The 22,261-nt window shown below is 41.2% G+C and overlaps 3 protein-coding genes and 1 non-coding gene across 4 annotated transcripts; 2 read left to right on the top strand and 2 right to left on the bottom strand.

Annotated features, from left to right (window-relative positions):
* Positions 1-3,811: 3,811 nt before the first annotated feature.
* Positions 3,812-5,296, bottom strand: LOC113737581 (uncharacterized). The gene has a single exon (XM_072083855.1). The coding sequence runs from the start codon at positions 5,294-5,296 to the stop codon at positions 3,812-3,814; it is 1,485 nt and encodes a 494-aa protein (XP_071939956.1).
* Positions 5,297-7,653: 2,357 nt separating this feature from the next.
* On the bottom strand, positions 7,654-7,760 carry LOC113738323 (small nucleolar RNA R71). The gene has a single exon (XR_003460109.1). It is a non-coding gene; the product is annotated as a small nucleolar RNA R71 (small nucleolar RNA).
* Positions 7,761-8,309: 549 nt separating this feature from the next.
* Positions 8,310-9,802, top strand: LOC113737579 (uncharacterized). The gene is made up of 2 exons (XM_027264788.2): positions 8,310-9,479; positions 9,557-9,802. The coding sequence occupies exons 1-2, from the start codon at positions 8,310-8,312 to the stop codon at positions 9,800-9,802; spliced, it is 1,416 nt and encodes a 471-aa protein (XP_027120589.2).
* Positions 9,803-11,794: 1,992 nt separating this feature from the next.
* Positions 11,795-12,226, top strand: LOC113737578 (uncharacterized). The gene has a single exon (XM_027264787.1). The coding sequence runs from the start codon at positions 11,795-11,797 to the stop codon at positions 12,224-12,226; it is 432 nt and encodes a 143-aa protein (XP_027120588.1).
* Positions 12,227-22,261: the final 10,035 nt, after the last annotated feature.

Below are 22,261 nucleotides of genomic sequence, written 5' to 3'. Positions count from 1 at the left end.
TTCTAAGGTCAAGTTCAAGATTGTCAGTTTTTAGGAGGGCATTTATCACAATCAATGGTCAAATTTGGAAGCTTTCAAGAGTCAAATTTCGTGGCTTAAGAAGGCTGGATTCAAGAGTCAAATTTCATTGCTGAATGTTCTTCTTATCAATGGTCAATTCTGGAGGCTTTTAAGAATCCCCAACTAAAGTTTCAAGAACTTCAAGATTGTGGTTTTAAACAATCAAGAACTTCAAGAAACCCAAGTTTTGATCAAAACAGATTTTCAAGAATTTTGTAAGGTCAGCCAACTATATACATATATATATATATTTTGTATGTAAACAACAAGAACACAAGGTAACAACTAGATAAGACTCTAAAACCCTTTGTTACAAACTGATTTTTTCGGATGAACAGTAACCTAGGATGATCAAATAGAACAAAAGACTGGAATTAAATGGATATAACAGAATAGAAAATAAACAAAGAATCAAGAATAAGACACAAAAAAAGGCTGGACCAAACAAGGCTAACCACAGCAATTAACAACAACTAGACGCAAGTTTATGATGCGACAAATCTGGAAAAATAACGCAAGAACAAGATGTAACAAATCTGGAAATTGCGGATAGCAAACTTAGAACACGAAAATAGAATTTTGGACAACTTGACTCGAAAATGAAATAAATAAAGGGATATAACGTGATACCTCTTAACTAGCTCTGATTACCAACTGATACGAACGTCGCCAATCTTGTGACGAAACCCGTAAAAGATTAGCTTCAGGATCGACAAGAGGACACCAAGTTTGGAGCGGATGACCTCAATTCGTTAATCACGTGGTTAACGAACCTTGGTATAATGGTAGAAGACGCCACAACCTAGTGCGATTCTAGATTGATAAGTCACAAACACCTAGAGAAATTCTAAGGTATTCAAGAAGCCTTGGAGAAACCAAGAAAACTCTCAAAATCTGATTTATTGATTGAATGCCTAAAACCATTGGAAGTGTGGGCTATTTATAGCCTTACATAGAGATGAACAACTAAATAATGTGGAACTAGTCTAGAATTATGGACTTGACTAAGATTAACAATTGTAGGCTTGACTATTTCCATAAGACTAAGAATTGTGGGCTTGACCAAAGCTTATGAGGTCATCCCTTAGGTAAATAACCTTATGAGGTCATCGCTTAGGCAAATAACCTTATGAGGTCATCGCTTAGGTAAATAACCTTATGAGGTCATCCCTTAGGTAAATAAAGCAAGGCTATAGACCATTAAACCCTTATTACAATGACTTAACTAAAACAACAAATGTGACTAGAAAAGGGTCACGCATGATTCTCTTTGATGTGCACTACATGGATGACTTTCATTCCTTCATGCTCAAGTCCCTCAATGACCTTGGGACAATTTCTTGGCCTTGTACCTCACGAACAAGTCCTCGGAGTTCCTCCCTCTCCCTCATCTTCTTAGCTCGTGCTCGAGTTACGGGTCCTAGGGGAACTCGAATAGTTCGCAATGGTGTCTCTTGGTTCGTATCACACATTTTATCCTCAAGCCAAAAGATTGTGAGGAGCATTAATAGAAGGTTAAGCTGAAAACATTTAGCAGATTCAATGGTCTCTTCAAGCCAACTAGCAAAATCCTGGAATTCACCCACGACTTTCATTATTAAGAACAGATATTGCTACTGCAATTGCAAGGCCACAGTGAAGATATCAGAGAGCGAAAAGAATCCGAACAAATTGTATTTCTACTGCTCAAAATGCAGATATTTCAAATGGTATGATGGAGGAGAAGAAGAAGAAGTTAATAGCAGAAGAAGCAACCACGACACAAACAGGGAAAGAGATATTAGCAGAGCTAGAGTGCTTGGCATTTCAGAAAGGCAATCTGATGTTGCCGTGGAACTGCAAAGACAATTTCCAGCTCCAAGTGTCTTAGGTAACGTGTTGCTCATCACCAATATGCTACTGTTAGCTTTATTTATTTTCATTCAAATAGTAAAATCAATTGGCTGAATTCATGTAAATCTGCTGCAACATTGTAGCAGTTGTAGTATGCCTTTTGTGGTGAAATCCAAGTGAAACTAGAAGGCTATGTCAGTTAGAATGCTACATAAACCAATGTAAAATCCATGCATGTAGCAGTTTACAGTCATTGTATGAGGTAATGAATAGCACCAGTATGCTAATTTGACAATAACTCCTGAATGTTAATAGCAGTGACATTTTACATGCTAAAATGCAATAATCATATCAGTAGTACATATAACATTTCCATCAATGCAATCCACAAGTACAAAACACCATCTACCAGGACAGTTTCTATAGCAGATGGTGAGGATTGCACCACTAATATTATAAGAGAGTGTGAGCTTGCATTAACAAAACATTTCAGCAGTCCTAACTTCTGGTACATTTCCATATAGCAGCACCGAATTCAAAAGAAGCTAAGCTAATCATTACACGCTAATTAGTCTGAACTAGCAACTCAAAACTAGTTGCTGAAAGTGCTGGTACTGCTAATGCTATTGGAGTTCACATTTGCTGGTGCATTCATACTGACAGATGTAGCATTTTCAGATTCAAAAGTCAATTGAACTGGCACCTAAGGATTGGAGTAGATTTTGGTACTTTTGGTCCTACCAGCACTTCTGACTGTTGAAGTAGAAGGATTGTTTGAAGCAGGCCTTCCTCTCTGTAAACATAATAGCATGAAAGTCAAGTTCAGAGCAAAAATTGTATCACCGAACTTGTTATTCTCTTAGACAAGTTATAGTATACAAGTTAACACCTTTCTGTTAGAACTTGCAGCAGTAGTTTGACAATTGTTCTGCACGTTAACATCTCCATTATGATTAGTAGGGCTAGGATTGCTCCCTTGACTGGAGTGAACTATAGGTACTGCTCCTTCTGCATGATCCTGTAAAATGAGAGTACTTATCAGTCTCTGGAAACCTCTGCATACATAATTGTAATAGATAAGGAATGAAACATAAAACTGGCAACAGTTTACCCAAAGAACAGCTCCTGATAAGCCTGTGCTAGCCGTTCCTCTGTCTGGTCTGCCTCTTCTATTTGTCATCTGTGATAACAACTTCAAATGAGTTGCACATAACAAAAACCAATGTAAGATGATGCAGTTCAGTAATGATTATGCAATACTACTACCAGTTCATCAGGGGTTCTGTTTGCAATCCTTTTGTGCATAGGTTGTCCTTTGCAAGTCCTCTTATTATGACCAAAAGCTCCACAATGGCCACACTTGAGAGTACTTGACCTTTTTGGTTGTGAAAAGGAAGCTCCCTCATCAGCTTCCCTTCTTCGATTTACTCTTGGTCTACTAGGAGCTCTTCGCAAAAGAGGTGGCAACATAGTTTTTGGGAGTAAATCAGGCATAGCAGGCCACCTTTTCATATCAGAAATAGGATGAATCACTGCTGAGTATGCTTTCAAATACACGTCCTTTGTGAACCAGGCTTCACAATAATATTCCAAATTTTCTCTCCTGTACATAATTCCTAGTGCTGCATGTTTACACGGAATTCCAGATATCTGAAAAGCACCACAATCACATATTCTTTTGTTGAGATTAACTATGTAGCTTCTGTCCAGATCACCAATCTCGAATGTGTCTTCACTAGCCATATGTATCTCACATTTTCTTGATGCTTGGCTAATTTCGGTGAGTTTCTCAGCAATCCTAGGAGTGATATTAGCAGTCATAGTGAAACCTTTCTGGTATCTCGTGTAACTTTTTCATGAACTTTCTCCTCAAACCATCCACTAATGTCAGTATAGGCTTTTCTCTAAGATCACCAACCTAATTATTAAAGGATTCAGTGAAATTATTTGCAACGTGCTCACACTTAAGTTGAGATGAGAAGACATGCCTACACCAGGAACTTCTTGGAATTTTATCCAGATATCTCCAAGCAGCAATGTTAATATCTTTAATACTTGCTATTGCTTCATTATAGCCAACAACATCATAACTTTTTGCTGCCTTCCAAAAGAAACTTCTAAGTAATATTCCTAGAAATTGAGACTTGAAATTGTTGCATATATGCCTACAACAATGCCGCCCAGTTGCATCAGAAAATATCTCCTCATAAGCAAGATTCAATCCCTTCTGCCTATCACTCATGAAAGTTAAAGGGATGTTGTTGTTAAAGGATCCAAAAAACTCTTGAAAGTAGTAGAAAAACCACATCCAAGTATCCTTGTTCTCACATTCAGTTATAGCAAATATTATTGGAAATATGCTGTTGTTTGCATCCAAAGCAACTGCTATGAGAAGCACACCTTCAAATGGACCCTTTAAAAAACATCCATCAAATCCCACAAAAGGCCTACAACCTTCTAGGAATCCCAGCTTTTGAGCTCTAAAGCTAATTAATATTCTCAAAAATTTAGGCTCAACTAACAGATTTGGTATATCATAATGTATTTTACAAATGTTGTTGGGATTATTGTTCTTTAACAGTTCAGCATATTTTGGAAGTTTAGAATAAGATTCAGCATGTGTGTTTTCTATTTCATTAAGTGCTTTGTTCTTAGATCTGAAAATCTGTATTTTACTTTGCTTCACACCATACTTCCTCAACTCTGCCTTTACACCTTTGCTGGTCATATTAGGATGATCTCTCATGACACTAACCAGCTTCTTGACCATCCAATCAGATGTGGCTTCAGCACAGTGTTTATCCATCACACAAGTGTGCTGTGGTTGGTAACTTTTAATCTGAAAAGTGATATTATCAGCCACTGGTGATGCATGTATTTTCCACTTGCATCTCTCAGCATTGCAGATAGCAGTCACTCTAGATCTCTCATTTTTCAATCTCAGAAGCGGAAAGCCTTTTTGAATAACATAATCTTTCAAGACAGCCCTAAATGCATCCACATTGGTGAATAATTGACCTTTCTCAAACTCTATGTCATCTTTAGGATTGTAAATCCACATCTTTGATCTCATTAATTGTCTTATAGGATCATCCCTTTCTTCACTTTCAGAATCAGGAACCAGAATTTCTGCTTCATTGTCTTCAAAATCAGAAAAATTAGTATCACTGTCCTCACTATCATCATTTGAGACCCTATCTAGAACTAATTCATCCTCATTGTCACTATGCAGATTGTGTCTCCATGAAGAATTAGAACTAGAGTCTCCATACTCATCATCTGAGATATCAACCTCTACTGCTACTGTCTTTTTATTCTGTTTACTAATAACCACAGTATCTTGCATGTTCACAGTAGTTGGATTTACTAAGTTATTCTCTTCATCAGCAGGGATAATATCCATATCAGAGACATGTAAGTTTATCACATGCAAGTTGGAGAATTGGACCAGTTGCCAAAAGTACTGGTATTTCTGATATCATTACAGTTCATATTTGCTAATGCATTCATGCATATTTTTAACGGAAGTTAATGAAATTTCCAGAAAACATCAGCATGCATCCATCGTGCATGAAATTTCAAGAAACATCTTTAGTTACAGTACTGCATGAAGGAAAAAACATCTTAAGTTTCTTGACACATCTACTGATTAAGCAAAAAACTTCTCCATAATATTAGGGGTGAGCATCGAATTTGAAATCGATAATTCGGTAGCTTGAAATCGGTAATTTTCGGTAAATGGTTCTTGATAGGGTGATAATTGAATGTTTATTCATTGGTATTTGGTCTTAATTTTGGTCACTTATTGTGCAAGACACTGAATTTTTGCCCAAATTTGGTATTTGTATTATTTGCAGGCGAGTGATGTTAAAAGTGGCAAAAAGAAGTGAATTTCCAGAAGACTAGGCCTTCTCTGGCGTGCCCACGCCAGACAGGGCAGAGTTGCGTGAAAAAGACGGACCGCAGGTCCTATCCCTGGAATTACTACCCTTCTTTGGAAACAAATTCTGAACTTGTGTGAGATGAGAAAGGAGAGTAATAAAAAGCAGCCTTTTGGCAACAAGTTGAGGAGAGAAATAAGGAAGCTTTCTTTTGGAAAGAAAAGTTCCAATTAGTCAAGCAAAAGAAGCGGCGGCGCAAACAATATAAAGAAGACAGCAATAGACTAGGGATTATCTGGGTTTTGGACTTTTCTTTTCTCTGCTTTTGCTTTTATCATTGCTAGTAGCCTAGCGGCCGCATCACTTTCATTTCGTTTTTCGTTCAACAAAATCTCCATGACAACTCTGAATTGCTTCGTCGTTATGTGGCAAGTCTAATCTCTTTATCTAGTTGAGGTGTAATCAAGGGCCAGAACACAAACAATTGTGAGATCATTTTTTTTTTATTATTCTAAATTCTGCGTTTGTGGATATTTAATTATTCTCTAATTTAATAGTCTATTATTGTTTGGATTTGTTGGATCAATGTGGCCAGTTGTTCAGTTGTCTGAATAGTATACTGTCAATTAGGACAAGGGTACGTATCACTTGATTGTTTTAAATTAGTGGCGAACGACACAATTTCATTGCCTTGTAAGCAGTCTAATCTGAGTCATGGTAATAATTAATCTAGTTTAAATGAACCCATATGTGTGTTTGTTAATTAGAATTGGGTCTCTCTAATTCCTAAAGCTGTGATTAGATTAAATCCTTCGAGGGTCTCTGGGGTTATCTAATTTACAAGAGGGTGGTTTAAGAGCGTCTCTGGATTACCATATAATTAAGGAGAGATTGGGAGTTTGGCGGTTGCTAAATTGCTAGAATCAATTTATTTGTGAACGTGTGATATATCCTTGGTATCTATGATTAATTGTGTGAATCGGTGCCGAGATTATTTCCTTGACTAGGTTGTGTCAATTAATTGCTTATTTTATTCTTGAGTTATTGCATTCATTATGATTGTTCGTTTAATGATTTTAAGACTTTAATTTGTTTTATTTATCTCTCTCTTTTAAAAATCCCCCAATTATCTGTGTGTGATAAATCTACCAGTTTTCTGTGGAAACGACCCTACTCACTACTATACTATTCAGTTTTGGGAGTAGGTATCATTATAAATTTTATCTTTGGTTATTTGACAGCCACCAAATTTTGGAGCCGTTATCGGGGACCTAGTGCTTGAAGTGATTTATTGCACAGGCTACTCTAGTCTTGTTTTATGCTTCGATCTTCTCGTACAGGAAAACTCGAGTTTGACCCCGGAGATCGAGAAAATCACTAGGAGGTTGACAAAGGAGACAAAGATGCAAAAGCAACAAACCTCAACAGCACAATCATCTGAACTTGAGCAAAACTTTCACTTTGGTGACGCATCAATTGAACTGGAAACAATTTCGCCTAGACCCAACGAAACAATGGCAGCCCAAAGAACCTTGAGGGAGCTTGCAACCCCGGATGTTAACCAACAGCCTCTGTGCATCACGTACCTTGACACTGAGGAAGCATTTGAATTAAATTCTGGTTTGATTCACTTATTACCCACTTTTCATAGTGTTGCAGGTGAGGACCCACACAAGCACTTGAAGGAATTTCATGTAGCTGTTCAACCATGAGACCTCAGGGAGTCACTGAGAAACAAATCAAGTCGCGTGCCTTCCCGTTTTCCTTAGCAGATAAGGCCAAGGACTGGTTGTTCTACTTGCCATCGGGGTCCATCACTACGTGGGAAGCATTAAAACGACAATTCCTTGAGAAGTTCTTCCCAACCTCCAGGGCCGCCAACATCAGAAAGGAGATATGTGGAGTTAGGCAAGCAAATGGAGAGACTCTCTATGAATATTGGAAGCGATTCAAACAACTGTGTGCCAGTTGCCCCCATCATCAAATTTCTGACCAACTGTTAATCCAGTATTTCTACGAGAGACTCCAACCCATGGATAGGAGTATGGTGGATGCAGCCAGTGGAGGAGCTTTGGTTAATAAAACCCCAGACGAAGCCAAACTGTTGATTTCAAACATAGCTGAGAACTCTCAACAGTTTGGGACCCGGTCTGAGGGCATGACTAGGAGAGTCAATGAGGTCAATCATGCTGACCTGGCACATCAGTTAATGGAGCTAACAACTTTGATTCGACAGATGGCAATGGGGAAGGCTCAAACCGTAAAAACATGTGGGATATGTGCGGCCCCCGAACATACAACCGACATGTGCCCAACTCTTCAAGAGGATCCGTACGAGCAGGCCAATGCCATGGGTGGTATGTCTGGAGCCCACCTAAGAAGAAATGACCCTTACGCACCCACATACAATCCAGGGTGGCAGAACCACCCCAACTTCAGCTATGCTCAAAAACCTTCGGGCTTCCAACAACCATTTTCACAGAAATTGCCAATACAATAGCCGTCTACATCTAGATTGGTATGTCCCTAGAAGATATGGTTAAATCGTTAGCTGAGAGCACTTGTCAAATGTGGCAGGACCAACAGAGGTTTGAACAAGAGACACGCGCCGGCATGAGATCCTTGGAGGCGCAGATATCCCAACTAGCGTCCTCAATGAGCAATTTCGAGAATAGCAAGAGAAAACTACCATCTCAGGTAATCCCCAATCCCAAGGAGAATGCGAGTGCAATGCTCCTGCGAAATGGAAAGGAGATTCACCCTACCAAACCGGAAGCAACAAGAAATGGGAAGGAACAAGTGACCGAGGAACCTGAACAAGAAGAGGTAAGCACCCCACCGCGCATTCCTAAGACCTCTGACATAAACCCTCCTTTTCCTGGCAGGTTCACCAAAGCGAAGAAAGAGGAGTCAGAGAAGGAGATTTTGGACACGTTCAGGAAAGTAGAGATTAACATTCCCTTACTGGAGGCGATTAGGCAACTGCCGAAGTATGCAAGGTTTCTAAAGGAGCTGTCCACCAACCGGAACAAGTTGAACTTCCAGGACAAAGTAAGAGTAGGTGAGAATGTGTCGGCAGTCCTCCAGAAGAAGTTGCCACAGAAATGCAAGGATCAAAGTATGTTCACCATACCATGCATTATAGGTCAAAAGAGAATAGAAAGAGGCATGCTTGATCTGGGAGCGTCTATCAATGTTATGCCTCTGTTTATATTTAAAGCCTTAAACTTGGGATCCCTGAAAGAGACAGGAGTGGTGATTCAACTAGCAGACAGGTCCAATGTCTACTCCGAGGATGTAGTTGAAGATGTCTTAGTAAAAGTGAATGAGTTTATCTTCCCTGCTGATTTTTACATTGTTGACATGAATGATGATAACTTAGTTAACTCAGCTGTACTCCTTCTAGGTAGACCCTTCATGAGTATAGGTAGGACTAAGATAGATGTGCATGAAAATACCCTGTCTGTGGAGTTTGACAGGGAAACAATCATGTTTAACATTTTTGATGCAATGAAATACCCCGATGATACCGAGTTTATTAACTGTGTTGGTATTGCTAATTCCACTGTCCAAGATTTTCTTGAGCAGAATCTCATGGAAGACAAGCTGGAGTTCGTGCTACAACATAGCAAGACGACCACCGACGTGGAGAGTAAGGATGAGGAGGAGATTTTAGAAGCCATCATGTCACTGCACTCTCTTCCGGTGTTTCCCGACAGTTAGTAGACGCGTTCTTGCCCTTACCCACATCTACTGAGAGGATTTTGCCTTCTGTGGAACAGACGCCCGAGTTGGAGTTGAAGGAATTGCCAAAACACCTGAAGTACGCCTATCTTGAAGATCACAACACTCTACCGGTCATCATTGCAAATGATTTGACCGAGGTGCAACAAGAAAAACTCCTACGAGTTTTGCGGGAGACTAAACCAGCAATAGGATGGATGTTGGCAGATATCAAGGGCATTAACCTCTCTGTTTGCATGCACCATATCCTCCTTGAGCTAGAGGCAAAATCGGTAAGAGAATGACAGAGAAAGCTCAACCCAGCAATGAAAGAAGTAGTTATGAAGGAGATTCTCAAGTTGTTGGAGCTAGGAATAATTTTTCCTATTTCTGATAATGAGTGGGTGAGTCCAGTGCATGTCGTACCTAAGAAGACCGGCATTACACTTGTACGAAATGAGAAGAACGAGTTGGTGCCTATGAGACTTCAGAACGGATGGCGAATGTGTATAGACTTCAGGAAGTTAAACGCGGCCACCAGGAAGGATCATTTTCCGTTGCCATTCATCGACGAGATGCTCGAGCGATTGGCAGGTAAGTGCTTCTTCTGCTTTCTAGATGGTTACTCTGGATATTATCAAATCACTGTCGCTCAAGAGGACCAGCACAAAATCACTTTCACTTGTCCTTTTGGCACATTTGCTTACTGTCGTATGCCTTTTGGACTGTGTAACGCCCCAGGGACATTTCAAAGGTGCATGATGAGTATTTTGTCTGATATGATTGAAAATTGTATAGAAATATTTGTGGATGATTTCACAATTTATGGTGATTCTTTTGATCAATGCCTACACGATTTGACAAAGGTTTTACAACGGTGCATTGAGACGAATTTAGTCCTCAATTATGAGAAATGTCATTTTATGGTCAAGGAAGGTATTGTTTTGGGACACGTTGTGTCATCTAGGGGTATTGAGGTAGATAAAGTGAATGTTGACTTGATTACTACCTTACCTTACCCTACTAACGTTAAAGAGATCCATAGTTTTCTTGGTCATGCAGGATTCTACAGATACTTCATAAAGGACTTCTCACGAATCGCACACCCATTGTCCAAACTACTTCAGAAGGATGTGATATTCGACTTTGGGGAGGCTTGTAGATTATCTTTTGATGCATTGAAGAGTATGTTGACCACCGCACCGATTATCCAACCCCCGGACTGGAACTTGCCCTTTGAGCTAATGTGCGATGCCAGTCAATACGTAGTGGGAGCTGTACTCGGTCAACGAAGTGGAAAGTGTAGCCATGTCATCTACTATGCTTCAAAGACACTGTCGCCAGCCCAACACAACTACACTACCACAGAGAAGGAGCTTTTAGCCATTGTTTTTGCGTTTGAAAATTTCAGATCGTATCTATTAGGGTCAAAAGTAACGGTTTTTTCTGACCACGCAACGTTGAAATACCTTTTGGCGAAAAAAGAATCCAAACCAAGACTCATTTGTTGGATACTTCTGCTACAAGAGTTTGACTGGGAGATCAAAGATCACAAAGGGGTGGACAATTTAGTAGCAGACCACCTGAGCCAGTTGATCAGAGAGGAAGAAGGGGCACCCATATCCGAGGTATTTCCAGATGAGCACTTGTTTCAGTTTAGAGGGGAGGAACCATAGTATGCTGATATTGTTAATTTTCTAGTAAGTCATAAATTTCCAAGGGGTATGAGTAAGAGTAAAAGGGATAAAATTGTCCAGGACTCCCGATATTACATTTGGGATGAGCCCTATCTATGGAAAATAGGCTCTGACCAAATTATTCGGCGATGTGTTCCACAGGGGGAAATTCCCTCTATACTTGCTCATTGTCACAATTATGCCTGTGGTGGCCATTTTGGTCCTAAGAGAATGGCAAGAAAAATTCTTGACTGTGGATTCTATTGGCAAACCTTGTTTCGCGATGCTTATGTGTTCTGTAAAAACTGTGAAAAATGTCAAAAGTCTGGGAGTTTATCTCACCGGGATGAAATGCCCCAAGTCCCCATGCTGTTTTGTGAAATTTTTGATATGTGGGGCATGGATTTTATGGGACCTTTTCCTAGCTCTTTCGGGTTTCTTTATATCTTGCTAGCCGTTGACTATGTGTCCAAATGGGTAGAAGCAAAAGCTACCCGAACTAATAATTCACGAGTTGTTGCAGGATTTCTCAAGTCCCATATTTTTAGCAGGTTCGGAGTACCCAAGGCAATCATCAGTGAGTAAGGCACTCACTTCTGTAATCGCACCATTGAAGCCCTAATGCGTAAGTATGGGGTTCATCATCGAGTTTTTATGGCCTACCACCTACAGACTAATGGGCAAGTTGAGGTCTCTAACCGAAAGGTCAAGAGTATCTTGGAGAAAACGGTCAACCCAAGTCGTAAGGATTGGAGTACCCGATTGGATGATGCACTATGGGCGTATCGCACGACATATAAGACACCAATCGGAATGTCTCCGTATAGGCTGGTTTTCAGTAAAATGTGTCATCTACCTGTGGCTATTGAACATCGGGCATTTTGGGCAGTTAAACAGTGCAATTTAAACACGGATAGAGCTGGAAAGGAAAGGAGACTCCAACTTCAGGAGTTGGAGGAAATCCGTTTGGACGCCTATGACAATGCCCGACTATACAAAGAGCGCAGAAATCTTTCCATGATCAATTTGTGCGCATTAAGCATTTCTCTATAGGGCAGAAGGTGCTTCTATTTAACTCACTGTTGAAATTTATGCCAGGTAAGTTGCGGTCCCGGTGGATTGGACCGTATGTTGTTGTCAACATGTTTCCGAATGGTGCGGTTTAGATTAGGAGTCTAGAGACTGACAAGAGTTTTAAGGTGAATGGCCATCGTCTCAAGCCATTTTTGGATATTTCAGAAATTGGTACTGTGGAGGAAGTCCATCCACTCGACCCAGTTCTAATTAAGTGTTGATCTCCCCATCGTCTGGCCACAGACGTTAAATAGAGGCACTGCTTGGGAGGCAACCCAAGAGTTTCATCTTTTAATCGTTTCTTGAGTTCTTATTCCTTGTTTGTGTGTTTTAAATCAAGTTCTTAGGAGACCTATTGATGAACGACCTGTTTTGTAGGCTTTGGATGTGCTCGGTACAGTTTTGTATGAGGTTAGGGGCACAAATTTTGGAGCAGACGATTTTACGTTACATGGCGTGCCTGCGCCTTGAATTCACCACACATTGACTTTTGTATCAGCTGGTGAACAGAGGACTTACACTTTCAAGGCATGCCCACGCTCTACACGGTGCAGTCCGATGCCCAGTTCCACGACAGTGGTGCCCACTTAACTTTCAGTTCCAAGGCATGCCCACGCCGAACAACATCTCACATTGGCCATGCTCCAAGCCCTTGGTCAGATGACTCTCCACTCCAAGGCGTGTCCACGCTACCCCAACATTGCCCCACAATTTTTTCCTACTTCCCCTTACTTTTCCTACTTTTCTCATTCTTTTCTTTGTCTTTTCCTTTTTGGTCTTCCTTATTCTACCCCAATCCTTGACCCGATCTCCCAGCCGTCGCCATCCCAAGCATGCACGCCACGCCCCATACCCACGGCCGCCGCCCCCTCGCTGCCATCAACAGACGCGCTCGCTGCGCGCCTGCCGACGCCACGGCTTCCGACCTCTGGTCCAGATTGCACCCGCCGACGCCGCACTCGCACGCCGCGACCCCTGCCTTCTGCCGCGGTTCTCTCGCGTCGCCATACCCACGGCCGCCACCCACTCCGCTTACTCACCACCCGCTCGGCCCGAGTCGTGAACCAGCTCTGTAACGCCGCTTTCGCTGCAGCCATTCTAGATCTGCGCCTACTGCAGCGCGCCAGCCACCGGGCCGCGTCCCATCTCCCAGGCCAGTCGCACGCAGCTCACGTGTCGTCGCGTGGTCTCCCCTCGCCATGGCCGTTCCTCACGGCGTGATTCAGTGGTACTCCTACTTTCCTCTTTTAGTTTCTGGTGACTTCGATTTGGGGTGGTGGGGCTAATTATTTGATACTTGTGGGTTTGTGACTCGTCTATTGGTTTGGGATAGTTGCCTGTTGACTGCTATTTTGGGATTTCTTGGCTGCTTTTCTTTCCTTTTCATTGTCACAAGTACACTAGTGGGCGTTCTGTTATTTATTCTTGCTTTATTTGTTGACTGTTGACTGTGGGTAGTGTATTTTTGGTCCCCTGCCTCAATTTGGCATTTCTTTGTCACTCTCTGCCTTTGGAATTGTCCTATTTACCCCTATGCCTCCAAAGCAAGGTGCTACCTCTGGGGCATCGAGCTCCAACCCTCGTAAGAGGCGAGCCCCGGTCCAACCCCCTACTCGGTCCCGTTTGGGACTGTCCAGGAGTACTTTGTCTCCTGGAGTATGGGGGAAACCTCTGAAGGACCTCAATCCGGAGCAATAGCAGCGCTTGAACTCATTGGTGCCCTATCCGTTCGTTTCGTGCAAATGTTTCCACCTCCCAACTCTCGACCAGTTAAATATTGCTCGGGAGGTGGAGCAGTTGTTTACTGTCATAGGGTGGGGTAAGTTCCTGGTTATTGACTGTCCAGCGTATGAGGAGCTCTGCTTTGAGTTCTATGCCACTTTCGAGTTCTAGCGGTCCGCTGATCTAGTCTTAGATTCCCCGGGGGTCATCAGGTATCGTCTGAGAGGCACCCCGCAGTCCCATTCAATCAACGAATTTAATTTGTTGTTGGGCTTTGTGAGTGAGGACACCATCGCCTCCAACGCTTATATCAATAGCGCGTGCGACTACACCCGCCCTTTCGCCACTTACTACATCGAGATCTGGCGGGAGTGGTCTACTGACAGGCAACTCTACTATCCGAGTCAGTCCAAGGCCTCGTATCTTAAAGATCCGGTGCTGAAGGTTATGCATCGGTTTCTGGCCTATAACTTCTCGGGTCGGAAGAATTCTTCTGGCATTCCTGCCAAGGCCGAGTTCTATTTCCTCTGGTGCATGCGTAATCGGGTTTAGGTAAATTTTGGTTGCTGGATGGCCTCTTAGTTACAGTCCGTCCTTAGTAAGCGCCATAAGCCCTTGATTATGGGCTCCCTCATTACTTATTTGGCCACCCGCTTGGGAGTCCTCGATCTCGATAAGGAGTATAAGCCTATTTTGGCTCGCGAGCTTGAGACTTTGAACCTGCGCAGCCTTGAGAGGATAGGGGTCATTCACAAGTGGGGGACGCTTATCAGTTCACATCTCCTGGAGAGGGTATTCCCCAGCCACGAGTTCCTTCCACGGCGCCAGACGAAGCCCAGGAGGGTCCTTCCTCTTCCGTTGCCCCGTCGTCTTGGGACAGTCAGTTCCGTTACCTACAGGACTCGATCACTGATTTGGGTGACCAGGTAGCACACCTGGATGGCCGTCTCACAGCTCTGCAGGTTTTCACTTGTATCCAGGCAGAGAATCAAGCCGCCTTCTACACCCACATTGGCTTTCAGCCTCCTCACCCTCCACCTCCATAGTGCTATCGTACCTTCGTGGCCCTCAGGGAAGCTCCAGTCCCTTCCTTGTTATCTTTTCTTTTTCCTTGCTTCATTGAGGACAATGTAGAATTCTGGTGTGGGGGGGACTAGTTTTAGCTCTGGCCTTTTAGGTTTGATAGATATTTTTAACTCTTTAGGTTTTTATTTAAAAAAAAACTCAGAAAAAGGAACAAAAAGAATAGGTGTGGATTCGGTTGATAATGTCTAGGACTTTATGCTATGATGATGATTGCAATTACTTTACCCGCATCAACAGTGTTATTATGTGGATAAATGTCTTATTTTCTGAAAAATAGAATTAAATGAGGAAATTTGCAAGTTTTGACTGTTGATACTCTATTGTGAGCTATTGAGCTATTGGGCTCTGTATTGATAGGTGCTCGATTTTCTTTCTTTGAGTGATATCACACTTAATTTGATTGTTCTAGAATTTGCTTTGTTGTGCATGTCAAGACCATATCTCCGAGTTTGATGCATTAAAAGGATAAGGGCACTTAGGTTCACCAGTGTTTAGCTTTCTAAAGACCAACCCTATTCCGATCTTCCTTAGATGACCATTGTTGAGCCTAGACTTTTTCTTTGTCTACAACCCATTTTGTTACCCCTAAACCTCTCGTGTTCAAACGTTCTTTGTTCCACCCTGTGTCAAAGGAATGCCTTGATTTTAATGCATAATGAGTTCAAATTGGATTGAAATGAGACAAGTGAAGTAAGCAAGTGTGTTACATGTAGCTATGCGCATTTAAAAAAAAAAGAGAAAAAAAAGGGAGCAGAAGACTATGGGTTCCAAGGCGTGCCCACGCCTTCCGAAAAAAAAAAGAGAGAGAGTGCTTTTGTCCATATGTGTTTGTTGACATAATTAGGTGAAGTCCTTGGTTGCGCTTGCACTTGCTATTGTTGGGGAATTTATGGATATGCTTTGGAAAGATCAGTGGAATGAAGAAGGAAACTGGAAGTTGTAGACACCAAAATTTTAGTGTAATTTCATTTACTATTTATTATTTAGTTTTTATTTGTCGTGTTAGTTTTATTCACTTTTTAGTTTTTTTTATTTTTATTTTTATTTTTATTTTTAAGTTTTTAGCATAGAATTTCTCGGAAAGAAAAAGAAAAAAAGCATTCAGAAATTATGCTTTAGTTGTTTTTGATTTAAATTCAATGTTTTCTTAAAAAAAAAAAAAGGGGAAAAGAGCCGCATGCAGCAGCGTGAAAACCAGACCATTTGCTGGTAAATCGGATGGCTGAGGATATGGGAGGGAACCAACCCTTCATCCTCACCTTTGAGGTGAGGGTTTAGGGGGTATGGTTCCCCATATAAAAGAAAAGGGACGCCGCAATAGAAGAGGGGAGGATAAGAGCAAGGGGTCGGAGGAGCAGAAAGAAAAACTGACGGGATAGCTTGCTCTGACGAAAAATTTTCTGCTTAGATCTCTGGCTGTTGAAAGGTGACTGAAATCATCTCCAAGTCCAATAGATCGAAGCCTAAAGTCATAGGTTCTCCATTACCAGAAACCGCTGCGGCAAAATTTCTGGGCTTCGTTCCAGCAATCCCCATGACTTCCTTGAAACACCTTGCCTTCATTTGATCACGCTAGCACCCTCAGTTCGGTCGGATCGCAGTTGCAAGTTCCAGACTAGCCGAGGCAGAAATTTCTGCTGCGAAGTTTCTTTGGTTCGTTCAGCGAACGTCGAGCCCACCTTGGAGAATTTCCACGTTCGTTTGAGGCCCAAAGCCGTTGAAAGGTATCCCATGTTTCCCTTTTTCCTCATCGATTCTTGACAGTGTAACAAGCATGCCAAAATGTTGTTTCATTTGTTCTTGCCGTTTGCATTTCTCTTGCTGTTTCCATCTAGAGATTTTCTCCGTATTTTCTTGTGATTGAATGTGATATTTGAGTAAATAAGAATTGGGCATCATTGGAAGTTGCATTATGATTTCATTTTGTTTCTGAACTTGGCTATTTGGATGGAAAATTTTGTTGGAAACTAACCCGAAAGAAAGCTTGTAAAAGGTTTTTGAAGTTACGAACATTTGCCAGATTTCTGTACGCTATCTTGTTCTGAATTTTTGTGGTTTTTGTGTTGAGAGCTCAAAACAATTTTTTGGTGATATGGCTGCATAGGCCAGTTTTCGTTTGGTTGAAGTTTAAGAGCACAATAGCTGCTACAACAAGCATGAAGCACTCAGCTTGTTGCAGCAGTACGTGCGGACAGATTGTGTGCCTTTTGGTTTGCTGAAATGGTGGCTCGGATAACATGATTCCTTTTGGCTTATTGTTTGGTTGAGATACATAAACTGTCAAACCTTTTCTTTTGCCGCTGGTCTGTTTGAGCCTGTTCTGCAGCTTTGATATGTGTGTTTTTTGATGATTCATTTGCCATTGTTTCTTTTTTCCTGTCTTGCGTAGCTTGGGCAACAATTTTGAAATTAAAAATCAGATGTATGATGTGGCTTGGATTTCATTTCTTTTCGGTTTGCGCTTGGGTAGAACCAATCTAGGAGCTGCAATATTCGAGATGGAAGGGTAAAATCCATAGGCTTTATTTGCATGAATATGCTTCAGCTGAAGGAGAAATGTTGTAGAAATAATGATGGCTGGAATTTGCAGAATCCATGAGCTTCTTCATGTCTATTTGCGCGATGTCCTCCTGTGTCTTTGCTGGGTTGGATGTCCAAGTTATGTTTTGTGTTGTTTAGTTTAAAGGTTTGGATGTTGGATCAAGGAAGCTTTGGTTAAGGCATGTGATTAAATCTGAAGTTGGTGTTTGCCAATGAAACAAAAAATGCAGCAGTCTTGTTTGTTTCTTTATTGCAGAAAGCCTGCCACGTGATTGCATGGAACTTACATGAAATAACTCTCTGGATTGCACTTTGGCCCCCCAAGTCTTCCCTTGTTTCACTATGGCCCAACTATGGGCTAATCTCTTGCAATTAAGTCCTAAGTTGATTGCAATTTGAACCGTTATTTGGCCTTTTATTATTTTTGGAACCTTTGAAGTTCTTAAATGTTTTAATTGGGCTTGAATGATTGGTTAATGTTTGCAATTGGGTCCTTGGTAGTTTTCTTTTTCTAGAAATTTGATTCATAGTTTACTTTTCTTGGAAATTATGAATTATTTGGTTTCATTTAAGTCGCAATTAGGGAAGAATTTGGTGGTTTGTTAGTACCCCTTTTTGAAGTTTCTAAGGTGTTCTGAGTTTCCTTTTTGCCTTTTATTCTACTTATCTTTAAAGTGGTGCATTAATCCCTTACTTTGATGGTTTTAGCCCAAGTTATCTCTTTCTTTGGTGACTCTATCCCAAGTTAAGTCTTGTTCACTTTACTAACATCACAAACGGGGAGGTATAACTTCTTTTATCCTTTTTTGTCTCTCCTCTATGTGATCCAACGTGCTAAGTGAGAATTGCATGTCTACTTTGCTTTCCTTGCCTTTCCTTAAATCCTTTCATTTATTTCATTTACTTTTGCTTTTATTAAGTTATTCTTTTATGGGGTATGTATACACCTCTTGGCTTGTAATAGATAGGGTTTGGAGAGCATTTTTATTCATTTTTCCTCTTCCCCATTTGTTTTAGTTAGCAAATGTAATAAGTTCATTAGCTTGATTGCTTGCTTTTGTTGCTACATGTTAATTTGCTTTATTAGGCTCTTGCATTTAGTCGAGCATGCTAAGTGTTATGTGCTACGTGTTTATAGGTGATTGGCATGTCTACTTGCGTTATATAGTCATAGATGAATGTGATGGATGAATGCGTCACCGTGGCTAGTCCAACGCTGGCCATGGTCTTTCCCCTCGAGCTCTCGCAAGTCCAATGCTTGTGAAAGAATTTTAGAAAAGGGCTAGTCCAATGCTTGACCCAATAGGTTGTCCCCTCTCGTTAGTACATACTTGCATGTCTCACTACATTTCATGCATTTTTCTTAGTTTTCTAGCATTTGGCATGCCCCTCCAACCCTTTCCCTTTCATTTTAGGCTTTTTGCATCTACATGCTAGTTATAGGGTACATTTGCTTGAGAGTTACCCCTTAAATATGGGATATAGACAAGTGTGGCTTTTCTAAGCCTTAGCACGATTGTATTCCCTCTATCAAAGGGAAAATTAAAATCACAAAGTTAGGAGTCATTCCGGTACCCGACTTGATGCATTCCTCTATGTTCATACACTCTCATTTTTATCATATCACTTTCTCACCTTCGTTATCCACATTCTTTTACTACTTATATTTTTTCTCAATCCACATGCCATGTTTGTATATTTTTCTTTCCTTATCACTTATTTATTTTCTACCTCACAAATTGCACCTAGTTGCACTTATATGCATTTACTACTATTATACCATATTTTCATCCATTTGCACACAAACACCTTTATTTGCTCAATTGGCACACATGCACTTTTCTTACATTTGCACACATGCACTTTTCTTACATTGGCACACTTGCACTTACATTTGTATTTTTATTTTTATTTTATTTTGCATTCTTCTTACATTTTCACACTTGCACTCATATTTGGGTCTTCATTTGCATTACCCGTGACCTCTATGAGAGTTTTCCTTATTGGCCATCACAACTCATGTGATTGGGACCAAAAAGCCTCATAAGAGACATTTTAGATTTAGGATTGCATTTTTCTTTTTTTTCGCATCCATTAGTCATATCCAACATGCAACACATACTTTGAGTAGAATAATTAGGAAAAGAAGGGCTAAGTCACGCAACTAACTTTGGTTAGGGTAAGGGAGTGCCTTAGGCTTTGCCTTTGCCTTCTCCCTTATCAAATGTGACCCCCGATCCCTTTCTTTGGTTACGTAGACCTAAAAAATTCTTTAAAAAGGGTTTGTTTACTTTTCTTTCCAAAAATAAAATCATTTTTTGGGTGACTTGGTACACCCTAACTCTATACCAAGTGGCGACTCCTTTTCTATCTAAAACCCTTTGTTTGACCAAACCGTCGCATTTCACAATCCCACGGCCTTTTATTTTCACATACGTTCACATACATATCCCACACACTACTTTCACACATCAAAAAGTGGAGCGCGACAGCTTGGCGACTCCACTAGGGACCTCCTAAGTGGGTCCAAGCATTTGATTTAGCCATTCTTTTCCGTTTTCTACCCTTGTTATGCATAGCATTTGGATATTAAGGTTGCATTTTCCATTTTAGGACCTTTTGCCTTGCGGGCGTATCAAACTACTCCCTCACTCACGTATGTATGATTGGTTGCTTGGATGTATGTTTTACTTGTTTTATCTCGCGCTTTGCATTGCATTTGGGGGAGGGTGTGTCACCTTTAGAGACTCGCGTTGGGTCTCAACCATTTCCCTCAAAATAGGGAACACTTCATACGTGCAGGTTTATTTACTGTTATCCCATTTTATTTTATTTTCGTGGGCTCTTTCCCACACCGCCTTGTAGGACTAGGAATGGTTTCTCTAGGTATGTGGATGGTGTGCTCTGCGCCCATAGCAGTACCTAGGGGATCGCTCGAGCCACCGACCGAGGGTCTTGGGATTGATGACCCATTCCCTTAGGTCTGAAGGCTTGGAGACCTTTTTAAACCTTATCGAATCTAGTTGCATTAGTGAGCCCCAGCCTCATGCATCCATGTTAGAGTTTTCCTAGGTTAGAGTCAGTCTCACCCTTTTTAAGCACATTAGGCACGAGGGAAAGGGTTCTACCCCTTTTACATGCTTTTATTGTATGTTTAAATTTCAGTTATTACACTTAATTTTCAATAAGTACATTTCATTTTTAGACCTTTTCCCCCCGATGCATTATTTATGTCCTTTAGGCCATATTGGTCACATATTTACATCGCTTTAATAAATGGCATAATGCATTAAACCTTAGAAGGAACGCCATTTAGGTAATTCCATGTTAGGGATGAGCCAATCCTATAATCCTATGGGTACTTAACCCTATGTTTGGGATCTGCACGTTTACTCTTTTTGTAAATGAACCTAAGGGGTAAAATCCCAAGGTAACGGTATCTAAGTGAATTCCCCATCCAGATGACGCAGTGTCGAATGCTCAACCAAGTCCCCCGAGAGCTGAATCAGTGGAAGAATAACCTGTCTTATGAGATTGGAGGGCTATTCCAATATGTGGGGCATCTACCAAGCCTTGTCGACATAATACCCAACGTGTCTGCTATCCAAGCATTGATCAATTATTGGGATCCGGATGCCTCAGTTTTCCGGTTTGGAATGTGAGAACTCACCCCAACCATAGAAGAGTTAGAGGGATTGTTGCAAGTATCGGGAAAAGGCAGTCCTATGATATACCCGAGCGGGGGAACGAGAGAGCAGTTTTGCAAATTTTTGGGATTGAGGAACAATAGCTTAGACCAACACCCCGACGCTAGATCTTGTCCACTGAGGTTTTTATATGACCGGTTTGGGGAAAATGAGTCCTTTGAGCGCCATCAGATCGATTTCTTTATAACAAGGGGGCAATGGGAAGAGAAGCGTGTGCAAGCTTTTGGTTTGGTTTTGATCAACTTATTGTTATTCCCTCAAAGACATGGAAAGGTGACATTTGCAACAATCAACATGATTCAAAATCTTTTTTTAGGAATTCGTGGAATAACACCAACTTTGATACCCATTGTCATAGCGGACATCTTCTCAGCCCTTACCAATTGCCAAAGGAAAGGGGGTTTCTTCTATGCTTCAAATTTAATACTTCAAATGTGGATCATGGAACATTTGGTGAAGAGATCACTTAACCCTTTGGGTTCTTGTCTCTTAGTTGAGAATTGGATTGAGTCACATCGAGAGAGAGTCAGCCGCTACTACCGCGTGATGTCGTCAAGCCAGTTTATTGAGGAGTTCAACAATTTGACACCAGAAAAAGTGCAGTGGGTTCTAGATTTGACCAGAATTAGAGACCCAGCTTTTAGGACCACTCAACATGACTTCATCCCTCTAGCTGGAGTTAATGGTCTAGTCGCCTATATTCCACAAAGGGTTATGAGACAGTTTGGATACCCGCAAAGCATTCCTATGGTACAAGGGGTTGAAGATCTCAGATTGTGTACGGTGACCGAGAGTCGAAGTATGGTATTAGAGGCTTGGGGAAATTTGTAAGGTCTTGAGAATTTGCAGTTGGAATTGGTAAACAAGATGGCACCTGCAGTTATGCCTGGGTACAATGAATGGATCAAACAAAAGGTGGAACATGATAGGGCAAGGCAACAATCAGCATCAGCCAGTC

The sequence above is a fragment of the Coffea arabica genome, chromosome 3e, assembly GCF_036785885.1.
Source record: "Coffea arabica cultivar ET-39 chromosome 3e, Coffea Arabica ET-39 HiFi, whole genome shotgun sequence".
Taxonomy (NCBI): Eukaryota; Viridiplantae; Streptophyta; class Magnoliopsida; order Gentianales; family Rubiaceae; genus Coffea; species Coffea arabica.
This window is presented reverse-complemented; position numbering and strand designations above follow the sequence as displayed.

Excerpts from the sequence above, each read along its gene's own strand:
- LOC113737581 (XM_072083855.1), bottom strand. The coding sequence starts at position 5,296 with ATGGATATTATCCCTGCTGATGAAGAGAATAACTTAGTAAATCCAACT.
- LOC113737579 (XM_027264788.2), top strand. The coding sequence starts at position 8,310 with ATGGTTAAATCGTTAGCTGAGAGCACTTGTCAAATGTGGCAGGACCAA. Across the intron at positions 9,480-9,556 it reads TGTCACTGCACTCTCTTCCG|ACGCCCGAGTTGGAGTTGAA; the intron begins GTGTTTCCCGAC and ends TCTGTGGAACAG.
- LOC113737578 (XM_027264787.1), top strand. The coding sequence starts at position 11,795 with ATGCGTAAGTATGGGGTTCATCATCGAGTTTTTATGGCCTACCACCTA.